The sequence below is a fragment of the Hemiscyllium ocellatum genome, chromosome 15 (assembly GCF_020745735.1).
Source record: "Hemiscyllium ocellatum isolate sHemOce1 chromosome 15, sHemOce1.pat.X.cur, whole genome shotgun sequence".
NCBI classification, from domain to species: Eukaryota; Metazoa; Chordata; class Chondrichthyes; order Orectolobiformes; family Hemiscylliidae; genus Hemiscyllium; species Hemiscyllium ocellatum.
The window spans coordinates 64,113,286-64,136,123 of record NC_083415.1 but is presented as its reverse complement, the minus strand read 5'-3'; the positions used below and the strand labels follow the sequence as shown (position 1 = coordinate 64,136,123).

The 22,838-nt window shown below is 42.4% G+C and overlaps 1 protein-coding gene across 4 annotated transcripts in view; it reads right to left on the bottom strand.

Annotated features, from left to right (window-relative positions):
• LOC132822821 (transcription factor-like 5 protein) overlaps positions 1-19,769 on the bottom strand; it is a 38,426-nt gene extending 18,657 nt beyond the window's left edge. For 2 of the 4 annotated variants that reach the window (XM_060836176.1, XM_060836179.1), the window contains exons 1-3: positions 18,449-19,769; positions 17,147-17,330; positions 529-685 (exon numbers count right to left, since the gene is read on the bottom strand). In XM_060836176.1, the coding sequence (XP_060692159.1) occupies positions 529-685; positions 17,147-17,330; positions 18,449-19,194 (1,087 nt within the window). In that variant the 5' untranslated portion in view covers positions 19,195-19,769. The remainder of the gene's footprint in view (positions 1-528; positions 686-17,146; positions 17,331-18,448) is intronic. The other 2 variants (XM_060836177.1, XM_060836178.1) reach the window with 2 other exon arrangements.
• Between the last annotated feature and the right edge of the window lie 3,069 nt (positions 19,770-22,838).

The window sequence follows — 22,838 nt, the reverse complement described above, 5'->3', positions numbered from 1 at the left end:
TTTTATTTGTGTTTTATATACATAAATTAGATTACTTAAAAAAGGGAACCTCATCATTTAATATGGTTAGAAGGGGTGCCTGAGACCTAATGTGATGGATATATTGAGAGTTAATTGCATGTGAATTTGTTGTATAAATATGGGCTTTTAGTAAACAATGGGATGAGAGCTAACTGAAATAAAACTCTCACTAAAACTGTCAGTGAGGACACTGTTCAAAAACAGTTATCTTCTTGTGTATAACAGTCAAAAAACATATTCTCTCAAGGAACAGGTATCAGTTTGTAGCCCAGGGCCATATGTAATGCTTCTTCAGTAGAGATAATTCAATTTATGAGAAGTGGAGATTAAACCAGGAACCTTCTTTCAGCTTCATACAGCAGCACAATTACAAGCTACAGAAAATAGTTGTTCTTCCTTAATACTTATCAATAAAAAGAAAAATGTTCCCTGCAAAATTGTCCACATTTTCATGGATATAAATTATACAACAGCTGAATGTCAATAAAGTAGGTGTGTTTTTTTTACCTTCTACCTTAATCCAGACTTGCTCAGGTAAAGGTTTGCTTCTGTTGCAGTTACTCAGTGCCTGTCTGGCAGATTGGAGTTCCTGCTGGAAACATAAAGAGAATGTCCTTGGCAGGGCAAGCTCCTGAGGGCTGGCAGACTCTAGAGCATGTGCACCCTAATAAAGCCAATTAGATCAACCAGTTATCTGTCACCACATTAAAATAATAGCCACTAAAATATTATTAAGTACCATTTTTAATGTTAAGTGTAAGCTGTAATACATGGTCAGTGTTTCTGAACATTATAACATAATTAATGCCCAACTAGCACTTTTAACCATCTTAAAATTATTAAAGATCTGAATTTTGATCTCGTATGCAAATTAACAATAAATTCAGACAGCATTAGATTTATAATGTATGAGCAAACTGAGGCATCCCACAATAGTTTGACAGTTTTCTTAAAACAAAACAATGATATAGTCGGGAGATGTCAGATACTGGCTGCACACTGTTTCAGTGACTGGAACAGGTGATAGTTAATAGTTAAATTTAAAAAGGTTATAATTTCTAAACTGTGTGCAATTTAGCATCAAGTTCACAAAAAAAAATTACATGGCTCAACGACTAGCATGGGAGAATTGGGTTCTGGTTTGCAGGCCACTGACACCAGTACTGGGGAAAAGTGAGGGTTTGATCTACACCTGAACCGTGCTGGGGCCAGCATAATTAGGGAAGCAGAGAGGGTTATAACTATATAGATTAGATTAGATTCCCTACAGCGTGGAAACAAGTCCTTCGACCCTCCGAACAGTAACCCACCCAGACCCATTTCCCTCTGACTAACACTCTGGGCAATTTAGCATGGCTGATTCACCTGACCTGCACATCTTTGGACTGTGGAGGAAACTGGAGCACCCGGAGGAATCCCACGCAAACTTGGAGAGAATCTGCAAACTCCATACAGCCAGTCGCCAGAGGCTGGAATCGAATGTGGGATCTTAGTGCTGCGAGGCAGCAGTGCTAACCACTGAGCCACCATGGGGGCAAGCGATCAAGCTATGCGACATTTCAGAGAATAGAGACAAGGTGAGAGAGGAAAATAGTAATATGTCAATTGATGGTCAAGGAGTGAGAGGAAAAGACAGAGACAAAACAAAACACATTGGGAATGCATAAACAATAAAGACTCATGTTACAGTGATAGCAAAAAGATAAAAATCCGGTATTTCAATGTTTGCATTTAAAAAAACACAAATTGATCATGTGCAATTAATTTAATAAATTAAATTTGATTGCCATTACAGCAACATGGTTTTAGGATGACCAGGGTTATGTCCTGAATAATGAGGGATATATGACATTTAAGAGAAAAAAGGAAGCTAGGTAAAGGTGGAGTGGGACATCTGTTAATCAAAGATGGTACTTGTGCAATAGCTAGAGATGAACTTGGTTCAGGAGATCAGCATGGAATTAGTTTGTATGAAAATAGGAATAGTAGAGGAAAAACAAAATCACAAATGGGAGTGGTTCGCAGGTCTGCTGACAGTAACATAGGTTGAAATAAAAAAAAGGAAGGTTGGGTACTTATGGTAAAAGATCATCAGGAATTATGGGGTTGCTTTAATTGACATAAACTGGAAAAATCAAACGGAGTAGTAACCTGAATAAGAAGTTCACAGAATGCTTTTGGATAGATTCTGAGAACAGGATGTTTTGTACTAACTAGACTTAGCATTGTATGTAGAAGTGACCATAAAATGATTGAATTATGCATCCAGTTTGGAAGGGAAATATTAGTTCCAAGAGTGCTATTTTAAACCTAAATAATGGCAAGTGTGGCCATGAAAGCTGAGCTAGTTGAAGTGAACTGGCATACTAGGCTGGGGATGATTCCTGAAGAAGGGCTTCTGCCCAAAACGTCGAATCTCCTGTTCCTTGGATGCTGCCTGACCTGCTGCACTTTTCCAGCAACACATTTTCAGCTCTGATCTCCAGCATCTGCAGACCTCACTTTCTCCCTGGGGATAGATCAATAATGACACATTGGCAGACTCAAGCGAATATTTCGGAATACAGAATATGTGAGGTAATGCATTTCAGAAGTACCAAGACAAGGAAGTACTCATTGAATGGCAAGACAGTAGGAATCTCAGAAGAACAGAGGCATCTTGGAGTGCATGTACACAGATCCCTCAAGGCAACAGGACAGGGTGGCTAAGAGGTCATATTGAGCACTTGCCTTTATTAGTCGTAACACAGATAATAAGAGCAGGAAGGTTATTTTGGAACAGTACAAATGTTTGGTTCACTCAGCTGGAGAACTGCATATAGTTCTGAATGTCATAGTACTGGAAGAATATGATTCAGAGAAGGGGGTGCAGAGGAGATTCACCAGGATGTTGCCTGGATTGGAGCATTTTAGTTACAAAGAGAAGCTGGATAAGCCTGGGTTCTTTTCTTTAGAGCAGAAAAAAAACGGAGGGGTACATGAGTGAGGTGTATAAAATTATGAGGGACATGAACAGGATGGATAGGAAGCAGCTGTTCCTCAGCTGAAGAGTCAATATGACAGGGGATAATTTTAAGGTCAACGACAGGAGATTTAGAAATGCACTGTTTGCGAAGGCAATTAAGATGGGAAACTTCACAAATTTTACAAGGTGCTTGGATGAGGCTATGAAATGTCATAACATTTAAGGCGATGGGCCAAGTGCTGGAAAGTGGAATTAGTGTAGATACGTATGCACAGGCTCAATGGGCCAAAGGGCCTCTTCTGCGCTATATGATTTTAATACTCAGAAAAGTTTTAAAGGAAGGATCCACTGTATGTTCAGGAAAGCATCAAACTTAAACAAAAAGCATATAACTGTGCAAAGAGAAGTGGAAGGTCAAGTGATTAGTCAGGATAAAGAACAGCAGAAAATTACTTTAAGATTAGTTAGAATGAAGTCATTAGAATATGACAGGAAGCTAGTTCTGAACATTAAAATACAAAGCAAGAGTTTCTAAAAGTATTGTAAGAAATGAAAAAGAGCACGATTTAAATGGAGAAAAATTGCAGAAAGCTCCAACACAAAAAAGGGGGAGGAGGCTATTTGCGCACACAACATAAAACGAGCTCACAGGTGCAGTCATAAGGAAAGCTAATGGAATGTTCACAATTATTTCAAGGGGATTGGAGTATAAGAGTAAGGAAGTCTGACTGCAACTGTACAATGTGCTGAAGAGACCACATCTGAATGTTTATGAACAGTTTTGGTCCCCCTATTTAAAGGAAAAATCATTTCATTGAGCAAGTTCAGAGACAGTTCCTGGTTTAGAAGGATTGTCTTATGAGCAAAAGTCAAACAAGTTAAGACTCTACTCCCTGGAGTTTATAAGAATGAGAAGTAATATCATTGAAACATATAGAAGGCTTAAGGGGCTTGACAGGGTAAATGCTGAGGGTGTTTTTCTGAGAAGAGCATCTGGGATCAGAGCATATAGTCTCAAAATAAAGATCAGAGCATATAGTCTCAAAATAAAGGGATGTGTTGCTGGTTAAAGCACAGCAGGTTAGGCAGCATCCAAGGAACAGGAAATTCGACGTTTCGGGCCAGAGGCCTTCATCAGGGCTCTGGCCCGAAACGTCGAATTTCCTGTTCCTTGGATGCTGCCTAACCTGCTGTGCTTTAACCAGCAACACATTTTCAGCTCTGATCTCCAGCATCTGCAGACCTCACTTTTTACTCAGAATAAAGGGATATCAATTTAAAATGAAGATGAGGAGGAATGTCTTCTCTTACAGCGTCAAGTATCTTTGGAACTCCTTGCCACAGAGAGCTGTTGGGACAAAGTCCTTGTGTATTTTGTTTTTTTAGATTCCCTACAGCATGGAAACAAACCCTTCAGCCCAACAAGTCCACACTGACCCTCCAAAGAGTAACCCACCCAGACCCATTTCCCTCTAACGAAAGCACTTAACACGATGGGCAATTTAGCACGGCCAATTCATCCGACCTGCACATGTTTGGACTGTAGGAGGAAATTGGAGCAGCTGGAGGAAACCCACGCAGACATGGGGAAAATGTGCAAACTCTATACAGTTGCCTGAGGTTAGAATCGAACTTGGATCCCTGGTGCTGTGAGGCAACAGTGTTAACCACTGAGCCACCAGAAATCAGGAGGGCAAAAAGGAGGCACAAGATAGCCTTGGCTGAGAGGATTAAGCTGAAGAAAAAGAGGCTGTTTAAGTATATTAAAAGGAAAAAGAATAACTTCAGAAAGAATAGGACCCCTCAAGTATCAAAGTGGACATGTATGTGTGGAACTGCAGGAGATGGGCGAGGTCCTCAATGAACATTTCTCCTCTGTGACATGAAGATTGGAAACTTGGGAAAGTTTGTGATGATATTTTGGAGACAGTTCATATCACAATTGGGGAAGTTGTTGGACATATTAGAATGTATGAAGGTGGAGAAATCTCCTGGTCCTGACCAGATATATCCAAGAGTGCTGCAAGGTGCGAGAGAAGAACTTGTAGAGTCCCTGGTTAATATATTTGCATCATCGTTAGCCACAGGTAAGGTCCCAGAAGACAAGAGGGTAGTGAATGTTGTGCCCTTATATAAGAAGGGCTGCAAAGAAAAGCCTGGGAACTCCAGACCACTGATCCGAACATCTGTGGGAGGTAAATTACTTAAGAAATGCTGAGGCATAAGATATACATGCATTTGGAAAGACAGGGTTTGATTAGGAATAGTTAGCATAGCTTTGTGCATGGGAGATCATGCCTCAAATTTGTTAGAGTTCTTTGATGAAGTGCCCAGGAAGGTTGATAAAGGCAAGGTGGTAAGATGTAGGCCACATGGATTTCAGTAAGGCCTTTGATAAGGTTCCGCATGGTAGGCTGCTCTGGAAAGTTAGATCACCTGGAGTCCAAGGAAAGCTGGCAAATTGGATTCATAATTGGCTTAATGGTATGGAAGCAAAGGGTAACAGTGGAAGGAGGCCTGTTGGACTGGAAGCCTGTGAGTAGTGGTGTGCCTCAGGGGTCGGTACTGGGCCCATTGCTGTTTAGATTAGATTCCATACAGTATAAAAACAGGCTATTTGGCTCAAAACGTCCACACTGACCCTCCGAAGAGTAACTCACCCAGATCCATTCCCCTACCCTAAATTTACCCCTGATAAATGCACCTCATACAATGGGCAATTCAGCATGGCCAATTCACCTAACCTGCACATCTGTAGCCTGCAGGAAGAAACCGGAGCACCCGTAAGAAACCCATGCATACACGGGGAGAACGTGCAAACTCCACACAATCGTCCAAAGCGGGAATTGAACCCGGGTCCTTGGCATTGTGAGGCAGCAGTGCTAACCACTGAGTCACCATGCTGCCCATGTCCACCTTGTTATCTGTATCAATGATTTGAATGAGAATATACAAGGCATGTAAGTCTGCATATGAACTAAAATAGGTTGTATCATGGACAATCGGGAAGATTATCAGAAATTGCAGCAGGACCTTTATCACCTGGGGAAGTGGGCTGAGAAATGGCAAATGGAGATGATATAGTTAAGTATTAGGTCTTGAATTTTGGAAAGTCAAATCAAGGTAGAAGTTTCATTCGAATGGTCGGGCCTTAAAGAGTATAGTGGAACAGAGGGACCTTGGAGTTCAGGTGCACGGTTCTCTGAAAGTGGAGTCACGAGTAGATAGGGCAGTGAAGGAGGCTTTTGGCACACTGACCTTCATCAGTCCAGGCATTCAGCATAGAAGTTGGGAAGTTATGTTGCAGTTGTATGGATGTTGGGGAGGCCACACTTCATGTATTGCATTCAGTTTTGGTCACCTTGCTGTAGGAAAGATAATATTAAACTGGAAAGAGTGAAGAAGAAATTTACAATGATGTTGTCAGGACTCAAGGGTCTGAGTTTTACAGAGAGGTTGAACAATCTAAGAGTTTTTCTAAAAAGAATGTTGGTGACTGAGGGGGGGGGGGGGGGGGATCTCATAGAAGTGTACAATATCAAGTTTATTGTATCCGGTGCTGCTGACGTAGCCTTCTCTACATTGGTGAGACAAAACGTAAACTAAGGGCACATCTCAGCCAGGCCCATATGGGTAGACCTGACTTCCTAGTCACCAACTATTTCAATTCCCCTTGCCACTCCCTCTCTGGCATGTCTATCCTCAGTCTCCTCCATTGCCATAGTGAATCAGACTGCAAATTGGAGGAACAGCACTTCATCTTCCACCTGGCCAGCCTACAACATTGAGTTCTCTAATTTTAAATAACCTTCCCACCCATCTCAGACTCCCCTTCCAGCCCCGCTTCCTCCCTTCCATCCCGCTGACCGACCCACCCTTCTAGCTACCAACTGGATTCATTCCTCCTATCAATATAACAGATCGTACATATCACCTGTATTCACCTATCAGCACCTCACCACTCTGTCCCTCCACCCACCCATAACCTCCCCCCCCCCCCCGATCTTTATCTGCAACTCTCACTAACCCCACTTCCATTCCTGAAGAAGGGTTACGCTCAAAACGTCGGACTTGTCCATCGCCTGATGCTGCCTGGCATGCTGTGCTCTTCCAGGCTCCTGCTTGTCTACTTAAGATTATTACAGGCATGGATAGGGAGAATGCACTCAGTCTTTTTCCCAAGGTTGGGGAATCAAGGACTAGAAGGCATCAGCTGGTACGCATATGGAATGAGCTGCCAGCAGAAGTGGTTGAGGCAGGATTAAGTTAACAACATTTAAAAGACATTTGGACAAATACATGGATAGGAAACGATTAGAACGATCTGGACCAAGTGCAGGGACATGGACTTACTACGGATGGGTATTTTGGTCGGCAGGGACCAGTGTGAGTTGAAGGGTCTGTCTCCATGCTGTAGAACTTAATGACTCTATATTCAAACTGATTATAAACAGATTCCTGATCAGTTGGGGAATCAAGGGTTATAGGGAAATGCCAAGAAATTGGACATGATTATTGCTAGATCAGCCACAATTTGATTTAGTGGCGGAATAGGCTGAATAACCAACACCTGTTCCTATTTATTATGGCCTTCTGAAAAGAGTGAAAAAAGTGAATATTTGTCCTCTTGAGATGAGAATGAGAAGTTAATAGATAAAGAAATTGTAAATGAAATGAATAAATATTTTGCTTCTTTCTTCACTGTACAAAATACAAAGGAAATTCCAGTAACAGCTCCAAGTCAGGAGATAGAATCATAGAATCCCACCAGTGTGGAAACAGGCCATTTGGCCCAACAAGTCCACACTGAACCTCTGAAGAGTAAACCACCCAGACCCATTCCCCTATTATTCTGCATTTACCCTAGACTGATGCACCTAACCTGCACATCTTTGGATTGTGGGAGGAAACCAGAGCACCTGGAGGAAACCAGGAACTTGTCGAAATTGCAATCACAAGGGAAGTGGTACCAAGTAAACTGATGGAATTGTGGGCTCACAAGTCTCTGTTCCAGGCAGTCTTAATATTAGGGTCTTCAAAGAGGTTGTTAATGAGATAGTAGATGTATTGGCTTTAAATTTTTCAAAATACCCTAGAAAAGTTCCACTGGACTGGAAAGAAGCAAATATAAACCCTCTAGTCAAGAAGGGAGGCAGAAAAATAGACTAGTTAACTGATGTCTTTAAAGGGAACGATGTTAGAATTGATCATTAAAGAGATTATGGCAGTGCACTTATAAAAACACCAGGTAATTAGGAAGACTCAGCATGAAACAGTGTTTCACCAATTTATTGGATTTGCTTGAAAGAGTAAAACATGCTTATCAGAAAGGCATTTGCTAAGGCTCTATAATAAATACTATTGCGGAAAATGAAAGCTCATCATCATTTGGGGGATAACATATTATCATGAATAGAAGATTAACTGGCTAAAACAGAACACACAAATTGATCTTTCTTTGGCAGAAGAATGTGACAAGTGGAGTCCTGCAGTAATCTGTGCTGGGACCCCAGTTTTTCTTTTACCCTTTGCACCAATGGCTTATATGAGGGAATGAAGACATGATAGCTAAATTCTCAGGTGACACTAAGATAGGTAGGAAAGTATATGTGGAGAAAACATAAGGAAGTTGCAGATAAACACAGATAGGTTGAGTAAATGTGCAAGAGATGGAAGATAATGTGAGAAAATGTGAAGTTGTTCACTTTGGCATGAAGAATTTTTAAAAAAATGGAATATGACTTAAATGGAGAATGGTGTCTATTGTGGACCTGTTACAACAGTAAGGAAATAGTCGAGGATCAGGGCAATTTGGGAAGCTGGAGTGGATGCGTGCCATGACTAACCTCCCAAAGCACTTCATTTTGATGGATGTTAGAGCTACCAGGCAGTAGACATTAAGGCATGTGCCTGATTTTTCTTTTGCACCTAGATTATATTGAAGCTAGTGGGAACCTCAGGTCAGAGTAAGGAGAGGTTAAAGATGTCAGCGAATACTGCCAACAGCCAGTCTGCGCATAACCTGTGTGCATGGCCAGGGACTCCATCTGGGCCAGTCACTTCTCATGGGTTCACCCTCAAGAAGGCCCTTCTGATGTCTGCAGCAGTGACTATGGATAGAGGGGCATCAGAGGCTTTTGGGCAGGTGATATTATTTCACTAGCCTTCTGTTCAATACAAGAATAGAATGCGTTGAACTCATTGGGGAGGGATGTGTTGTTGCCAGCGATTCCACTCAACTTCGTTTTGTAGCCCATTATATCATATGAGCCTTGTCACAATTGATGGTGGGTGTTTGTGTGGTTAGTCTGGGATTCTAGCTTAGTCTGATATTGTGTCTTGGCAGCCCTAATGGCTTTGAGAAGGCCGTAACTAGATTTTCAGGACAGGTCAGGGCCACCCGACTTGAATGCCTCAGACCTGGATATCAGTAGGGAGTGGATCTCTCGGTTTATCCATTATTTTCAGTTGGGGAACACTCCAATTAATTTATTTGGCATGCAGTCCTCTACACTGATGAAGTTTGTGACAATTATGGCATACTCATTTAGATTGGCGACTGAGGTCTTGAATATGGACCAACTCTAAGCAATTATGTTCGAACTCATCAGATACCTCAGACTACACTGCCCGACATGATCTTCCTTCTTCAGATAATTTCACTTGCTTGCAAGAGCTCAGAATGACTGGTTCATATTTATGAAGTTTTTGACTTATTGATTAAAAGCCACAGCTTACAGAAACTGATGAAGGAAAATAAACTGACTTTCTTCAGTTGAGGTGTTTTTTTTTATTGAGAGGAAAGAACAGCACCTTCCTTTTCAGAGGTCTGATTACTTCTGACTGAGCAATCACACAGAAGATACTTAGGTATGTGGGGGCCAATTATATAGTTGTTGGCATGCATAATTGGTCACCACTCAACAGACCAATTGGCTATTTGTTGCCAGCTGAATCTCACTCTGGACACACCACCTGACACCAGATCATGTGTTGTGACTTTTTCCAAACTGATTGTAAGTGCTGTTGTACTGCTACTTGTCCAATGAGTGTGTAACCTGCCTATTAAAAATAAAGCAGTAATCCTTTCTACAATCCTTGGTTTTGTAAACAATGCTCTTCCTATTTTAGGTCACAATCAGAAAATACACACAATTAAAAAAGGTATGGACTTTACAAACTATAGTTTTCCTTCACTAGCACTGATTGAAAGACCTGGAACTCCTTCCTGAATAGCACAGTGAGCATATCTACAACACACAGATTGCAATGGGTAAAGAATGCAGCTCATCACCACCTTCCCAAGGGCAACTGGGAGTGAACAATAAATATGGGGTTTGCCAGCAACATTCTAATCCCATAAATGGGGAAAAAAAACGTGGGCGCAATCATCTAGAGATCATCATAACAAAACGCCAGTATTTCATGTTTTGATCCTGGTGAAAAACTAGACATCTTTTCTAGTGGCGATCAATTTAAGCATAGGAGATCAATGTCACAAACTGGTCGCAGATGAGTTGGTGTATATGGCAGAATGACAACAACTGATGAGCATGACACCATAACAGATGGCAGGCAGCAGTAACATTAAGGGGGAGCTTGTGGCATGGTGATATTGTCACTGGACTAACAATCCAACGGCTCATGCTAATTTTCTGAGAAAATGAGTTTGAATCTCACCACGATCAATGGTGAAATTTGAATTCAATTAATAAATCTGAAATGAATGCCAATGAAGAAAACATTGACTTGTAAAAACCTATCTTGTTTACTAATGCCCTTAAGGGGAGCATTATTCTTACCTGAAATAAAACCAAAATGCTGGATAAACTCAGCAGGATTGGCAGCATTTGAGGACAGAAAAACAGATTTAATGTTTTGAGTCTGATATGACTATTCTTCAGAACAGAATATTGGATTTGCAACAATAATTCTGTTTCAGTCTCCAGTGAAGCTGCCAGACCCACTGCATTTCTCCAGGTGAAAAATGAGGTCTGCAGATGTTGGAGATCCTGATGAAGAGCTTATGCCCGAAACGTCAAATTTCCTGTTCCTTGGATGCTGCCTAACCTGCTGTGCTTTAACCAGCAACACATTTTCCACTGCATTTCTCCACCACTTTGTTTTTATTTGTGATTTCCAGTAGCTGCAGTATTTTGCTCTTATTGAAATCCTCACTTGGTTTGGCCTACACATGATTTCTAACTACAGAAATGCTGTTGACTTAGCCACTCAGATTTTATATCAGTTTTGATGTAACTAAGAAAAGAATTCTGGGTATTCAAAGGAGGATGGGAAAAACTATGGCTGTAAGAGTTGCTCCTGTTTGAGATATTTTCAGTGTTGGAGCTGATTTCCTTGAATGATAGGAGCAATAATTATTGTTTCATAAGCTGTTGCATTGCTTTCAAACTTTTGGGGGGGGGGGGGGGGGGGGGGGGGGGAGGGAGGGAAGGGAGATAAAAACAATAGCACTTTAAAATGGAGGAAGACAAACAAAAAGATGGTGGCCATATGGGAAGTGAATCAAATGGAAAAATAAATCTGTGCTGCTGTCTGACCCAGCAGTAAATCTGCATAGCTGACTGATTTGCTGTTTGATTTCAAGTATCACTGGACATCGGAGTCATCTAAGGAAAATTAACAAACAGCAAAATTCACAGCTAGCCTTAGAGAAACAGGGAAGCAGCTAAACTGTCAACTGTACAGGATACTGTACAGGCCACTTTTGGAATACTGCATGTAATTTTGGTCTCCCTGTTATAGGAAGGATGTTGTGAAACCTGAAAGGGCTCAGAAAGATTGACAAGGATATTGTCAGGGTTGGGGGTTGTGAGGTTGAATAGGCTGGGGCTATTTTCCCTGGAGAAGCAGAAGCTGAGAGGTGATCTTATGGAAGTTTATAAAATCATGAGAGGCTTGGATACAGTGAATAGACAAGGTCTTACCCCTGGGGTGGGGGAGTCCAAAACTAGAGGGCACAGGTTTAAGGTGAGAGGGGAACAATTTAAATGAGACCTAAGGGGCAACTTTGTCATGCATAGGGTGGCACATGTATGGAATGAGCTACCAGAGGAAGTGGTGGAGGCTGGTTCAATTACAATACTTAAAAGGCATCTGGATGGGTATATGAATAGAAAGGCTTTAAAGGGATATGGGCCAAATGCTGGCAAATGGGACTAGATTTATTTGGGATATCTGGTCAGCATGGACGAGTTGGAGTGAAGGGTTTGTTTCCATACTGGGCATCTCTACGACTGTAAAAGGAACAAAACGGAGTAGCCCACACAGCAACTAAGCATTGGAAACATCACCAGCAAACCCTATTGACCCTGTAAAGTTTCTCTTGCTGACAAAATTTAGCCAGATTAGGAGAGTTGACTTTAATTTCCAAGATCAAAAGGGGCACAACAGAAGCACTACTGAGTGAACTGGTGAAAACCAAAAGAACATCGTATCAGACTGCATTTGTGACACATTGAGGGATTAAGAGGGGAAAAAAAAATCTGTGATCTGGTCCTCGCCAACTTAACTGTCACAGACACATCAATCCATGACAGTATCGGTAGAAGTGACCACATTACAGTCCTTGAGGAGATTAATCCCAAAACACAAATTCCACAATGGATACCTTCTGTCATGTTGTATGCCATAACTACTAAATGGGATAGATTTCAAGTGGATCGAGAAACTCAAAACTGGGAATCCATGAGGTGCTGTTTATAGCAGCAGAGTTGCATTCGGATGTCCACTGGTCATTGTATGATGTTCAGCACCATTTGTGACTCCTGACAAAGGACAAGTGATGCTGCGCAACACTACTGGCAGGCAATGACTGTCTATAATCACTGAATCCCCAATTATCAACAATCTGAGAGTTACCACTGCCCAGAAACTGATCTAGACTAGCCATATAAATAATGATGCTACAAGAGTAGGTCAGAGGCTAGGAATCTTGTAGTGAGTAACTAAGGTTATGTCTGCGCAAAGCCTGTCCACTCGCCAGAAGAAGTGCAATGAAATACACCCCACTTATCTGGAGCTACACTAATCCAACAAAACTGAAGAAGTTTGATGCTATCTGGGTCAAAGCAGCCTGTTTGATTGGCACCACATCCACAAACTTTAATTCTTTCACCACTGATGCTCCATAGCATCAATGTGTACTTTTCACAAGATACACTGCAGAAACCCATCAAGGCTCCTCAGGCAATGCTTTCTAAACCTATGATCACTTCCATCTAGCCAAACAAAGGCAGCATCGGAACACCAACATCTGCATATTCCACTTGATGCCACTCACTATCCTGACTTAGAAATATTATCACCCTTCCTTCAGTGTCACTGGGCCAAAATCCTAATGGCATTTGGATAGCAGCATTTCAAGAGGCAGCTTACCACCACCTTCACAAAAGCAATTAATGATGGGTATAGCTAATGGTGTCCACATGCCATGATGAATAAAAAATACTTGTAACCTTAATGCTCAACATCACCTCAACTCTACCTGTACTATCAAACCAGGTTCCAAACTTAGTTCATTGAAAAGCACGTAAGGACATGCCGGGAGCAGCACTAAGCATACTGAAAGTCGCGTCAGCCTGGTGAAGGTACAATACTGAAGTGCACCAAGAGCAGTAGCAGGATGCATTAAACATGGCAAAGCAATTACACAATCAGCAGATCTGCAGCCCTGTCTCATTCATTATTTCATTGTCCAACATTCACAAATAACAGAGGAGGGTGCACCACAAATATTCCCAGAAGATCCCAACTGTCAGTGTATAAGACAAGGCTGAAGCAATTGCATTCATCTTCAGCTAAAAGTGTCACGTGTTAGGTCGACTTCTGTTTACTCCTGAGATCCTCATCCAAACTAATTCACTTGATATGATATAAAAACACATTTAAAGACACTGGATACTTCAAAGGCAATGATTTAGAGACATAGAGATGTACAGCATGGAAACAGACCCTTCAGTCCAGCCCGTCCATGCTGACCAGATATCCCAACACAATCCAGTTCTACCTGCCAGCACCCAGCCCAAATCCCTCCAAACCCTTCCTATTCATATACCCATTCCAGATGCCTTTTAAATGTTGCAATTGTACCAGCCTCCACCACTTCCTCTGGCAGCTCATTCCATACACGTACACCCTCTGTGTGAAAATGTTGCCCCATAGGTCTCTTTTATATCTTTCCCCTCTCACCCTAAACCTATGCCCTCTAGTTCTGGACTCCCCAACACCAGGGAAGAGACTTTATCCATTTATCCTATTCATGCCCCTCGATAAAGGTCACCCCTCAACCTCCAACGCTCCAGGGAAAACAGCCTCAGCCTGTTCAGCCTCTCCCTATAGCTCAAATCCTCCAACCCTGGCAACATCTTTGTACATCTTTTCTGAACCCTTTCAAGTTTCACAACATCTTTCCGATAGGAAGGAGACCAGAATTGCACGCAATGTTCCAACAGTGGCCTAACCAATGTCCGGTACAGCCGCAACATGACCTCCCAACTCCTGTACTCTGACCAATAAAGGAAAGTGTACCAAAGGCCTTCTTCACTATCCTATCTACCTGCGACTCTACTTTCAAGGAGCTATGTTCAGTCTTTGTTCAGCAACATTCCCTAGGACCTTACCATTAAATGTACGAGTCCTGCTAAAATTTGTTTTGCCAAAATGCAACACCTTGCATTTATCCAAATTAAATTCCATCTGCCACTTCTCAGCCTATTGGGCCATCTGGTCCAGAACCTGATGTGATCGGAGGTAACCTTCTCCGCTGTCCACTACACCTCCAATTTTGGTGTCATCAGCAAACTTATTAACTGTACCTCTTATGCTCACATCCAAATCATTCATATAAATGATGAAAAGTAGTGGACTCAGCACCGATCCTTGTAGCACTCCACTGGTCACAGGCCTCCAGTCTGAAATACAACCCTCCACCACCACCCTATGTCTTGTATCTTTGAACCAGTTCTGCATCCAAATGTCCCTGTAATTCTCCCTGTATTCCATGAGATCTAACCTTGCTAACCAGTCTCCCATGGGGAATCTTATCGAACGCCTTACTGAAGTCCATATAGATTACATCCACCGCTCTGCCCTCAATCCTCTTTGTTACTTTTTCAAAAAACTCAATCAAGTTTGTGAGACATGATTTCCCATGCACAAAGCCATGTTCAATGAGCCTGAAACATTCTGGCAGTAGTACTAAAGATGTACTCTGGAAATAGCCATGGCCCTGTCCAAGCTGTTCCAGTACAGTTACAACATGGGTATCTAACTAGTCATTTTGAAAACTGTCCTCTCCACAGAAGGCAGGATGTGAGGTGCTGACCTTAATCAAGGCAGCATTTTACTGAGTGTGGCATCAAACAGATAGAGCAAAATTGGAGTCAATAGAAATTACCAGAAAACTCCCTGCTGGCTAGAATTGTACCTGGCACAAGTAATAGTTGTTGGGGGCCAATAATCTCCATTCCAGGATATCACTGGAGGAGTTCCTCAAGAAAAAGTGTACGAGGCCCAACATCTTTCGTTGCATCAGTAGTTATCTTCTGTCCTCAAAACTGAAAGTGGAGGTATCCATTAATGACTGCACAATGGTGTTGAGCATTCCTGATGAAGGGCTTATGCTTGGAACACTAACTCTCTTGCTCCTTGGATGCTACCTGACCTGCTGTGCTTTTCCAGTACCACCCTTTTCAACTCTGACTTCTGCAGCATCTGCAGTCCTCAATTTCTCCCAATGGTGTTGCAGTACCATGGTGAATCTTTAGAGACTGAAGCAGCATGTGTCAGTGTGTAAGAAGACCTAGACAACATCCAGGCTTGGCTCAGAAAGGAACAAGTGGCATTAGTGCCACACATTTGCCAGATAATGATCCTCTTCAACAAGAGAGAATCAAATTATTTCATCATGGCAGGCAATATTATTACATCTCCAGTATCAAAATTCAGAGGGTTATCATTGACCAGAAACTAGCCATATAAATACTTTGGCTGCAAAGGCAGATCAGAGGCTAGAAACTCTGCAGTAAATAACTCACTTCCTGTCAACTTATTGCCTATCAACTATAAAGTACAGTCAGGAGTGGGATGGAAAACTCTGTACATGTCTGGATTTGTGCAGCTCCAATAACTCAAGAAGCTCAACAAGATCCAGGACAAACTAGCCCATTTGCCACCCTGTCTACCATCTTCAACATCAACTCTCATCCTCACCAATACACAGTGGTAAGCAAGGCATACCATCTACAGGATGCGCTGCAGTGATTCAGTCATGCTCCTTTGACAGCATCTTTCAAACCAGTGATCTGTACTATCTGGAAGGACAAGGCAGCAGATGCACAAGTTCTTCTATAAGCCAACTACCATCCTGATTTGGGACTATAATGCTGTTGCTTCACAGTCACTGGGTCAAAATCCTTGAACTCCTTCCCTTCCAGTACATTTAGTATACCTACCTCTGATGGAATGCAATGGTTGAAAAAAGTGACTTACCACTACCTTCTCAAGGACAATTAAGGATGGACAGTAAATACTGCCCACACTACATGAATGAATAAAAATAAGCTATAAGCAGCATAACAAATGTTTACATTGTTTACAGATGGCGTTGAAGACTGTAAGAATTTTAATATAATATATAATGATAAATTTAAGATAAGACTGTTTGGAAATATTAGCTCCAATTACAGTTCTCTTTGGTCTTGATTTTGAATAAACACGAAAAATTCCTTTACATGGAGCACTGGGAATATCAAATAAGGAAACAATTGTGGAGCGAGCGAACTGGCCCAATATCAGACAGGTAATGTTCTTTCTGAGGATTAACACCATGACAGAGATTGATATTTATAAATTCTTTAGAGACTACTTTGAATCAATATTTATGCATGCTTGTCGTGACTTTCTTCTATTTGTAAAATGCACACTCTACTAGGTAACATAAGAATTACCAATGTTTGCAATAAAATGCTTTGTTTCTCCTTGAGTGATAAGTACAATCAAAGCAAGTACTGATACTCCAAAAAACAGTACTACAATGGAGAATACCATAGTTTGTTTTATGTGAATGGAATAGATTTCTACTGAAATTAGGTGGAGAATTTTCTCTTAACTATATAATTGGTTAGACAACTGTCTTACCTGAGTTTGACTAGAGCTAGTACTGCCAGTTGGTGTACATGTATTTGGTGTGTATAAAGGGTATGCAAACTGCAAAGCAGAAGGAGCTCCAGCCTTGCTCTTGACTAAAGTAGTACATTTGTTTTGTTGTGGATGGAGAGGTATCCCCATCAACTCCGAGGGATGCCGGATCAAAGCAACCAAACTACAGAACAATAAAAGGGAAAACAGATCATAAATACATCTGATAACTGTTACAGCATTTGCTATACTGCCTAATACAAGTCAGCTAATGACTCTGGTTCAAAAAAATTAACATTCTGCATAATTTTAGATTTGTAATTTTTAAAAGATGTGTTTACAATGCAAACTCATCAATATGACTAAAACAATTTTGATGCCTGTTTATTTTCACCATAATCTTCATGATAAATAAAAGCTAGATTAGAATGGTCATTCCACCTATTTAATTAAAAAGGACATGAAAATACTGTGTATTAATTTTTTCTGCAGAGTTGGAACACAGCAAATCTTGATTCAGTGTTTACAATTCAATGTATTTTCCTTTAACCAAGATCTTAAAGGAAACCAGAGCTCAAGGCAAAATTGTTACAGTGGAGTAATTTTTAATTAAGATATAGTTTGGTTTGCAAATACAAATGGCAGTGCTTAACTAAACAGTTGATAAATATAACCCTAATACAAACAAAATTGATAAGGTCTTCAGCTATTCTGAATAAGAAAACAAACTGCCTCTTTCACAGCAGTGGACATGCACTTGGTACTTGGGTATTTACATTTATTCAGCAGTGAGATTTTAATCAAGTTTCAAAAGGAAGTGATTACATTGCTCTTTTCCTGGAATAACATTCATCTTATCTTGAAAACATTACATGGTGGATCTAAGTTGTCTGACAAGTTCTGGATCCTGGTCTGTATTAACCTTGCTCAATATAATACTTAAAATAGTTAAGCACTTCCATTTCTAAAAAAAGATTTTTTTTGTAAATGTTTGGTAAGGAAATTGAGTTCTGCTAATACAGAAAAAAATTCCAATAAAATTCCAATATTGTTAGTGAGTCAAAATTTATTGTGCTACTTAACATGGAACTACACCAGTCAATAAACTAAATGGCAGAAACCAATTTTATGAAGTCTACACATTTGCAATTATTCCAATTCATTAAACTTAACTCTGTCTATGATGAAAATAGGTTGTTTTTATGGGCAGGTTTTACAATAATTATTAAATCTAGTTATATAACTATTTTCTGAATTCCATGTAGATTTAATATTTCAATGTTGACTAGTTGAGAAACACACTTGTTAAATGTAACTCCAGCGTCCTGCAGCTCCTGTTGATCCTGGTTTTCATTTTGGATTGCATTAAATCTGTCTTCAAGGCGAACTCTAGGTCCAGTTTTGCATCTTGACTCTAGTCCTGCCATTGAATTGTCCCCTAAATTTTTCTCCTTGTCAGAATTACCTGCCATGTCCCTGTTTTTCAATGTTAATCCATTAGGTCGGGCAGTTTCTGCAGAAGAATTTTGTGAGAATTTCTCCACATTTGGCAAACTATTACTGCTGTTTACAGGTAACGGAGGGTCATTCAAAAGCATCATTTTTAACTCTTGGAAATCAATATGCCCTAGACATTGACTGTTACCCACATAGTGAGAATCTGAGGTTGGGTTTGTAGTACTTGTAACTGGGTACAGATTCTGGTTGGCAGAGCTGGCAGTTGAATAAGGAACTTGGTTAACTGAACTGGCTGTCGGAAATGGAGCCTGGTTGGCTAAATTGGTAGACTGGTACAAAGTAGGATTCAAACGAGTCTCCAGTTCACCCTCCACTGGCTGGGACTCCATGTGAGAGTAAAGGATATGCTGTAGTTGGGTGTATTCAACTTCACTCATATCAACGAGGCTAAGATCAGAGTTAGTGAAGTTCAGTCCGGGCTCCGTAAAAGGACACTCAGAGGCACAAGTGGTTGGGGGTGGATCCGTGGATCTGGAATCATGAGATGGGGAATGGGGGGGCTCTGGCGTGGCCTCAGATGAAAGCATCATCAATTTAAAAGTACTGGAACGTAATCTCCCCACATCTACAATAACCTTGGTAGCAAATAAAAAAAAGGTGCCCTACACTTTGGTAATGGAGTCTTTACCCATCTAAGGCAAATAATATCCTCACAATCCGAACCAAATTTACAGAGAGGGATAAACAAAGTGAAGACCCACACTTTCCTACTCTGAAACACAAGCTTTAAAATTACTTTTAAGGTAAAAACACAATTCGAGGGATATGGTTCCCTTATTAAGGCTATGGTGAACTCACACAAACGTCCTGCATCACCTCCAGTGGTGACCAAACTGAGATCTCACCGTCTACTCAATGGTTCTGAACTTCAGATACCCTTAATTAAAAAAAAATCAGCTCCTTCAGGGAGTGGGTGAAGGTCCAAATGATCCACGAGCTGAATGGGATAAACCCCACAGCACGAGTTCACACCCATACAACCGCGAGCTGTTCAAAAATACAAAACCACTTCACCGCCTCCCACTCCCACAACTGCCTCCGTACCAATACAACATTTACAATATGAGCACCAGAGGGCGAAACAACAACAGCTAGCAAAAACAAATCTACAAGAACTAAGTTGAACACACGCCGAGTTGGCTTTGCCCCCTTTTTATACGCGCGCCCAAAACCACCTCCCTACCCCACCCACTCCAGCAGACCGCGAGCTGCCAATCCGCGGCTCCGAACGCGCACCACTGCGCCCCTCCCCCCACATACACACACAACCCTCTCCGCCGTTTGAAAAGGCGCTCAACCGCCGCCCGGCCCGCGCGCCCAGAAACCCCAACCCTCCAAACCACGCCCCCAATGCGCAGAACCCCGTCCTCAAAACCCCCAAGCTGTGTACGCACTCACACCTCGCCCCGCCTCCCCCACGCCCCGCCCCGCCCCATCCGCATCTGGACCCGCCCCTGAAACACCTGACTCCACCGTTCACGCTCTTGACCCCTCCCCCCCGACTCCTGTCACTCCCTCACGAATGGCTCCGTCCCCTTCCAAGCCCCACCTCCGCCGGGACCTTCTTTTCCCTACTCACAACTCGGCTTCCACCCCCTCCCTCCGTCACCCTGCCCTTACGGAGGCATCGCTCCTTCCCTCGACACCATTCTAGACCCCGCCCCTCCACGCGCGGCCCCTCCCCTCCCCTCCCCAAACGACTAGGGACCAGCTTTTGCATTTCGCGCATGCGTCCGGCCTGCCTGAAGCGCGAGCGTCGAAGCAGTTCTGGCGGGTTAGTCGATGTTGTCCAAAATTAAACAGACCGTGCGTATCATATATGATACATGAGGTAAAAATATTCACCTATCGGGTAAGGAGACTGGAAAAAAGGAAGCATGTAAACTTGACTTTCTCGTGCTCTCACGGTTGGATGTTTTTTGGACTAGATTCCGCCCCGACATTTCGCAGTAATCAGCGGGTTGACGCCAGTCTGACTGAGGGATCTAACTGAGTGTGTAAAACGTGTGTTTAGGCTGAAACACCGTGGTCCTTGTCATGCTGCTATGTCCAACGCAAACCTTGGCAACTGGGCAAAACATCAAGGAAGCCCTTTGGGGTATGTTCTGTCATTCAGTGCGATGAGGACTGACCTGCGACCTAACACCGTAGTGAGTACTTAACGCACTATGGTTCTCTTGATATCTTTAGGTCGCCAAAAATAAAACTCAAATCATATAGAATTCCAAACTTCTATCCCTTGCACGTGAATGCTTTTCCTAATATCTCTAAAGAAAGTTTGGCTCTAATCTTTATATCTTCCAGTCTTAGACTCCCTCATCTGTAGTAAGGATTTCTGATCAATTCTCCTAGTTTCCCTTAAGGTTTTGTAAAGCAGCTCTCGCTTTGGTATATGGACAAGCTGAGACATTGTAATAAGGAAGGACAGTTTATTATCAGCAGTAGCAATATAGAGAAGTCATGCCCAAAGTGAGTACTGTCAGCCTTTTTAGATTAGATGAGATTACTTACAGTGTGGAAACAGGCCCTTCGGCCCAACAAGTCCATACTGACCCGCAACCCACCCATTCCCCTACATTTACCCCTTACCTAACACTACGGGCAATTTAGCATGGCCAATTCACCTGACCCGCACATCTTTGTGACTGTGGGAGGAAACCGGAGCAAACCCACGCAGACACGGGGAGAACGTGCAAACTCCACACAGTCAGTCGCCTGAGTTGGGAATTGAACCCAGGTCTCAGGTGCTGTGAGGCCTTCTGGTATCTTATCCCAAGGATAAGATACTTCCATATTTGAAGTGCTTTGAGTGAGTCCCAGTGGAGTTGGGGTTTGCCCTTCTGCCATAATCACAATTTCATACCATCTAGCAATGGTCATAGCAACTGAATGGTTAGCACTGCTGCCTCACAGCAAACCTGAGTTTGATTCAAGCCTTGGGATGACTGTGTGTAGTTTGCATCTTCACTGTGTATCTGCATGGATTTCTTTTGGGTGCTCCAGTTTCCTCCCACAATCTAAAGCCATGCAGGCTAGGTGGATTAGCTGTGGTAAATGCAGGGTTGTGCAGATCGGGTTGGGAGCTGGGTTTGGGTAGAATGCTCTTTGGAGGGTTAAGATTAGATTAGACTAGATTCCCTACAGTATGGAAACAAGCCCTTCGGCCCAATCAGTCCACACTGACATTCTGAGGAATAACCCACCCATTTAGCATGGCCAGTTCACCTGACCTGCACATCTTTAGTCTGTGGGAGGAAACCGGAGCTCCCGGAGTAAACCCACACAGACACGAGGAGAATGTGCAAACTCCACACAGCCAGTCGCCCGAGGTTGGAATCGAACCTGGGACCTTGGTGCTGTGAGGCAGCAGTGCTAACCATGCCAATAAGGTTAATGCTGTTAATGATATTGTAGGTTTCTTCTAACATATTCAGTTCAGCCCATCAAGTGGGTAGTGAGGCACAGATCTACTAGTTTGAGAATGCTGTCCTTGCTGATGGAGTTGGCGCTGTCTGGTGTTTGTGCCCTTGGTTTGTCTAGTAGTGAGGTCAGTGTTTCTTTGGCCAGGTTGATATTAATTATGTGAATAGGGCCATTACATTGAAGGAGACGATGACTTTGTCCTCTTCTATCTTGGTATCTTTGATATTCAGCTGAAAATGTGTTGCTGGTTAAAGCACAGCAGGCCAGGCAGCATCCAAGGAATAGGAAATTCGACGTTTCGGGCATAAGCCCTTCATCAGGAATGAGGAGAGTGTGCCAAGCAGGCTAAGATAAAAGGTAGGGAGGAGGGACTTGGGGAGGGGCGATGGAGATGTGATAGGTGGAAGGAGGTCAAGGTGAGGGTGATAGACCGGAGTGGGGTGGGGGCGGAGAGGTCAGGAAGAAGATTGCAGGTTAGGAGGGCGGTGCTGAGTTGAGGGAACCAACTGAGACAAGGTGGGGGGAGGGGAAATGAGAAAACTGGAGAAATCTGAGTTCATTCCTTGTGGTTGGAGGGTTCCCAGGCGGAAGATGAGGTGCTCCTCCTCCAGCTGTCATGTTGTTATGTTCTGCCGGTGGAGGAGTCCGAGGACCTGCATGTCCTCGGTGGAGTGGGAGGGAAAGTTAAAGTGTTGAGCCACGGGGTGGTTGGGTTGGTTGGTCCGGGTGTCCCAGAGGTGTTCTCTGAAGC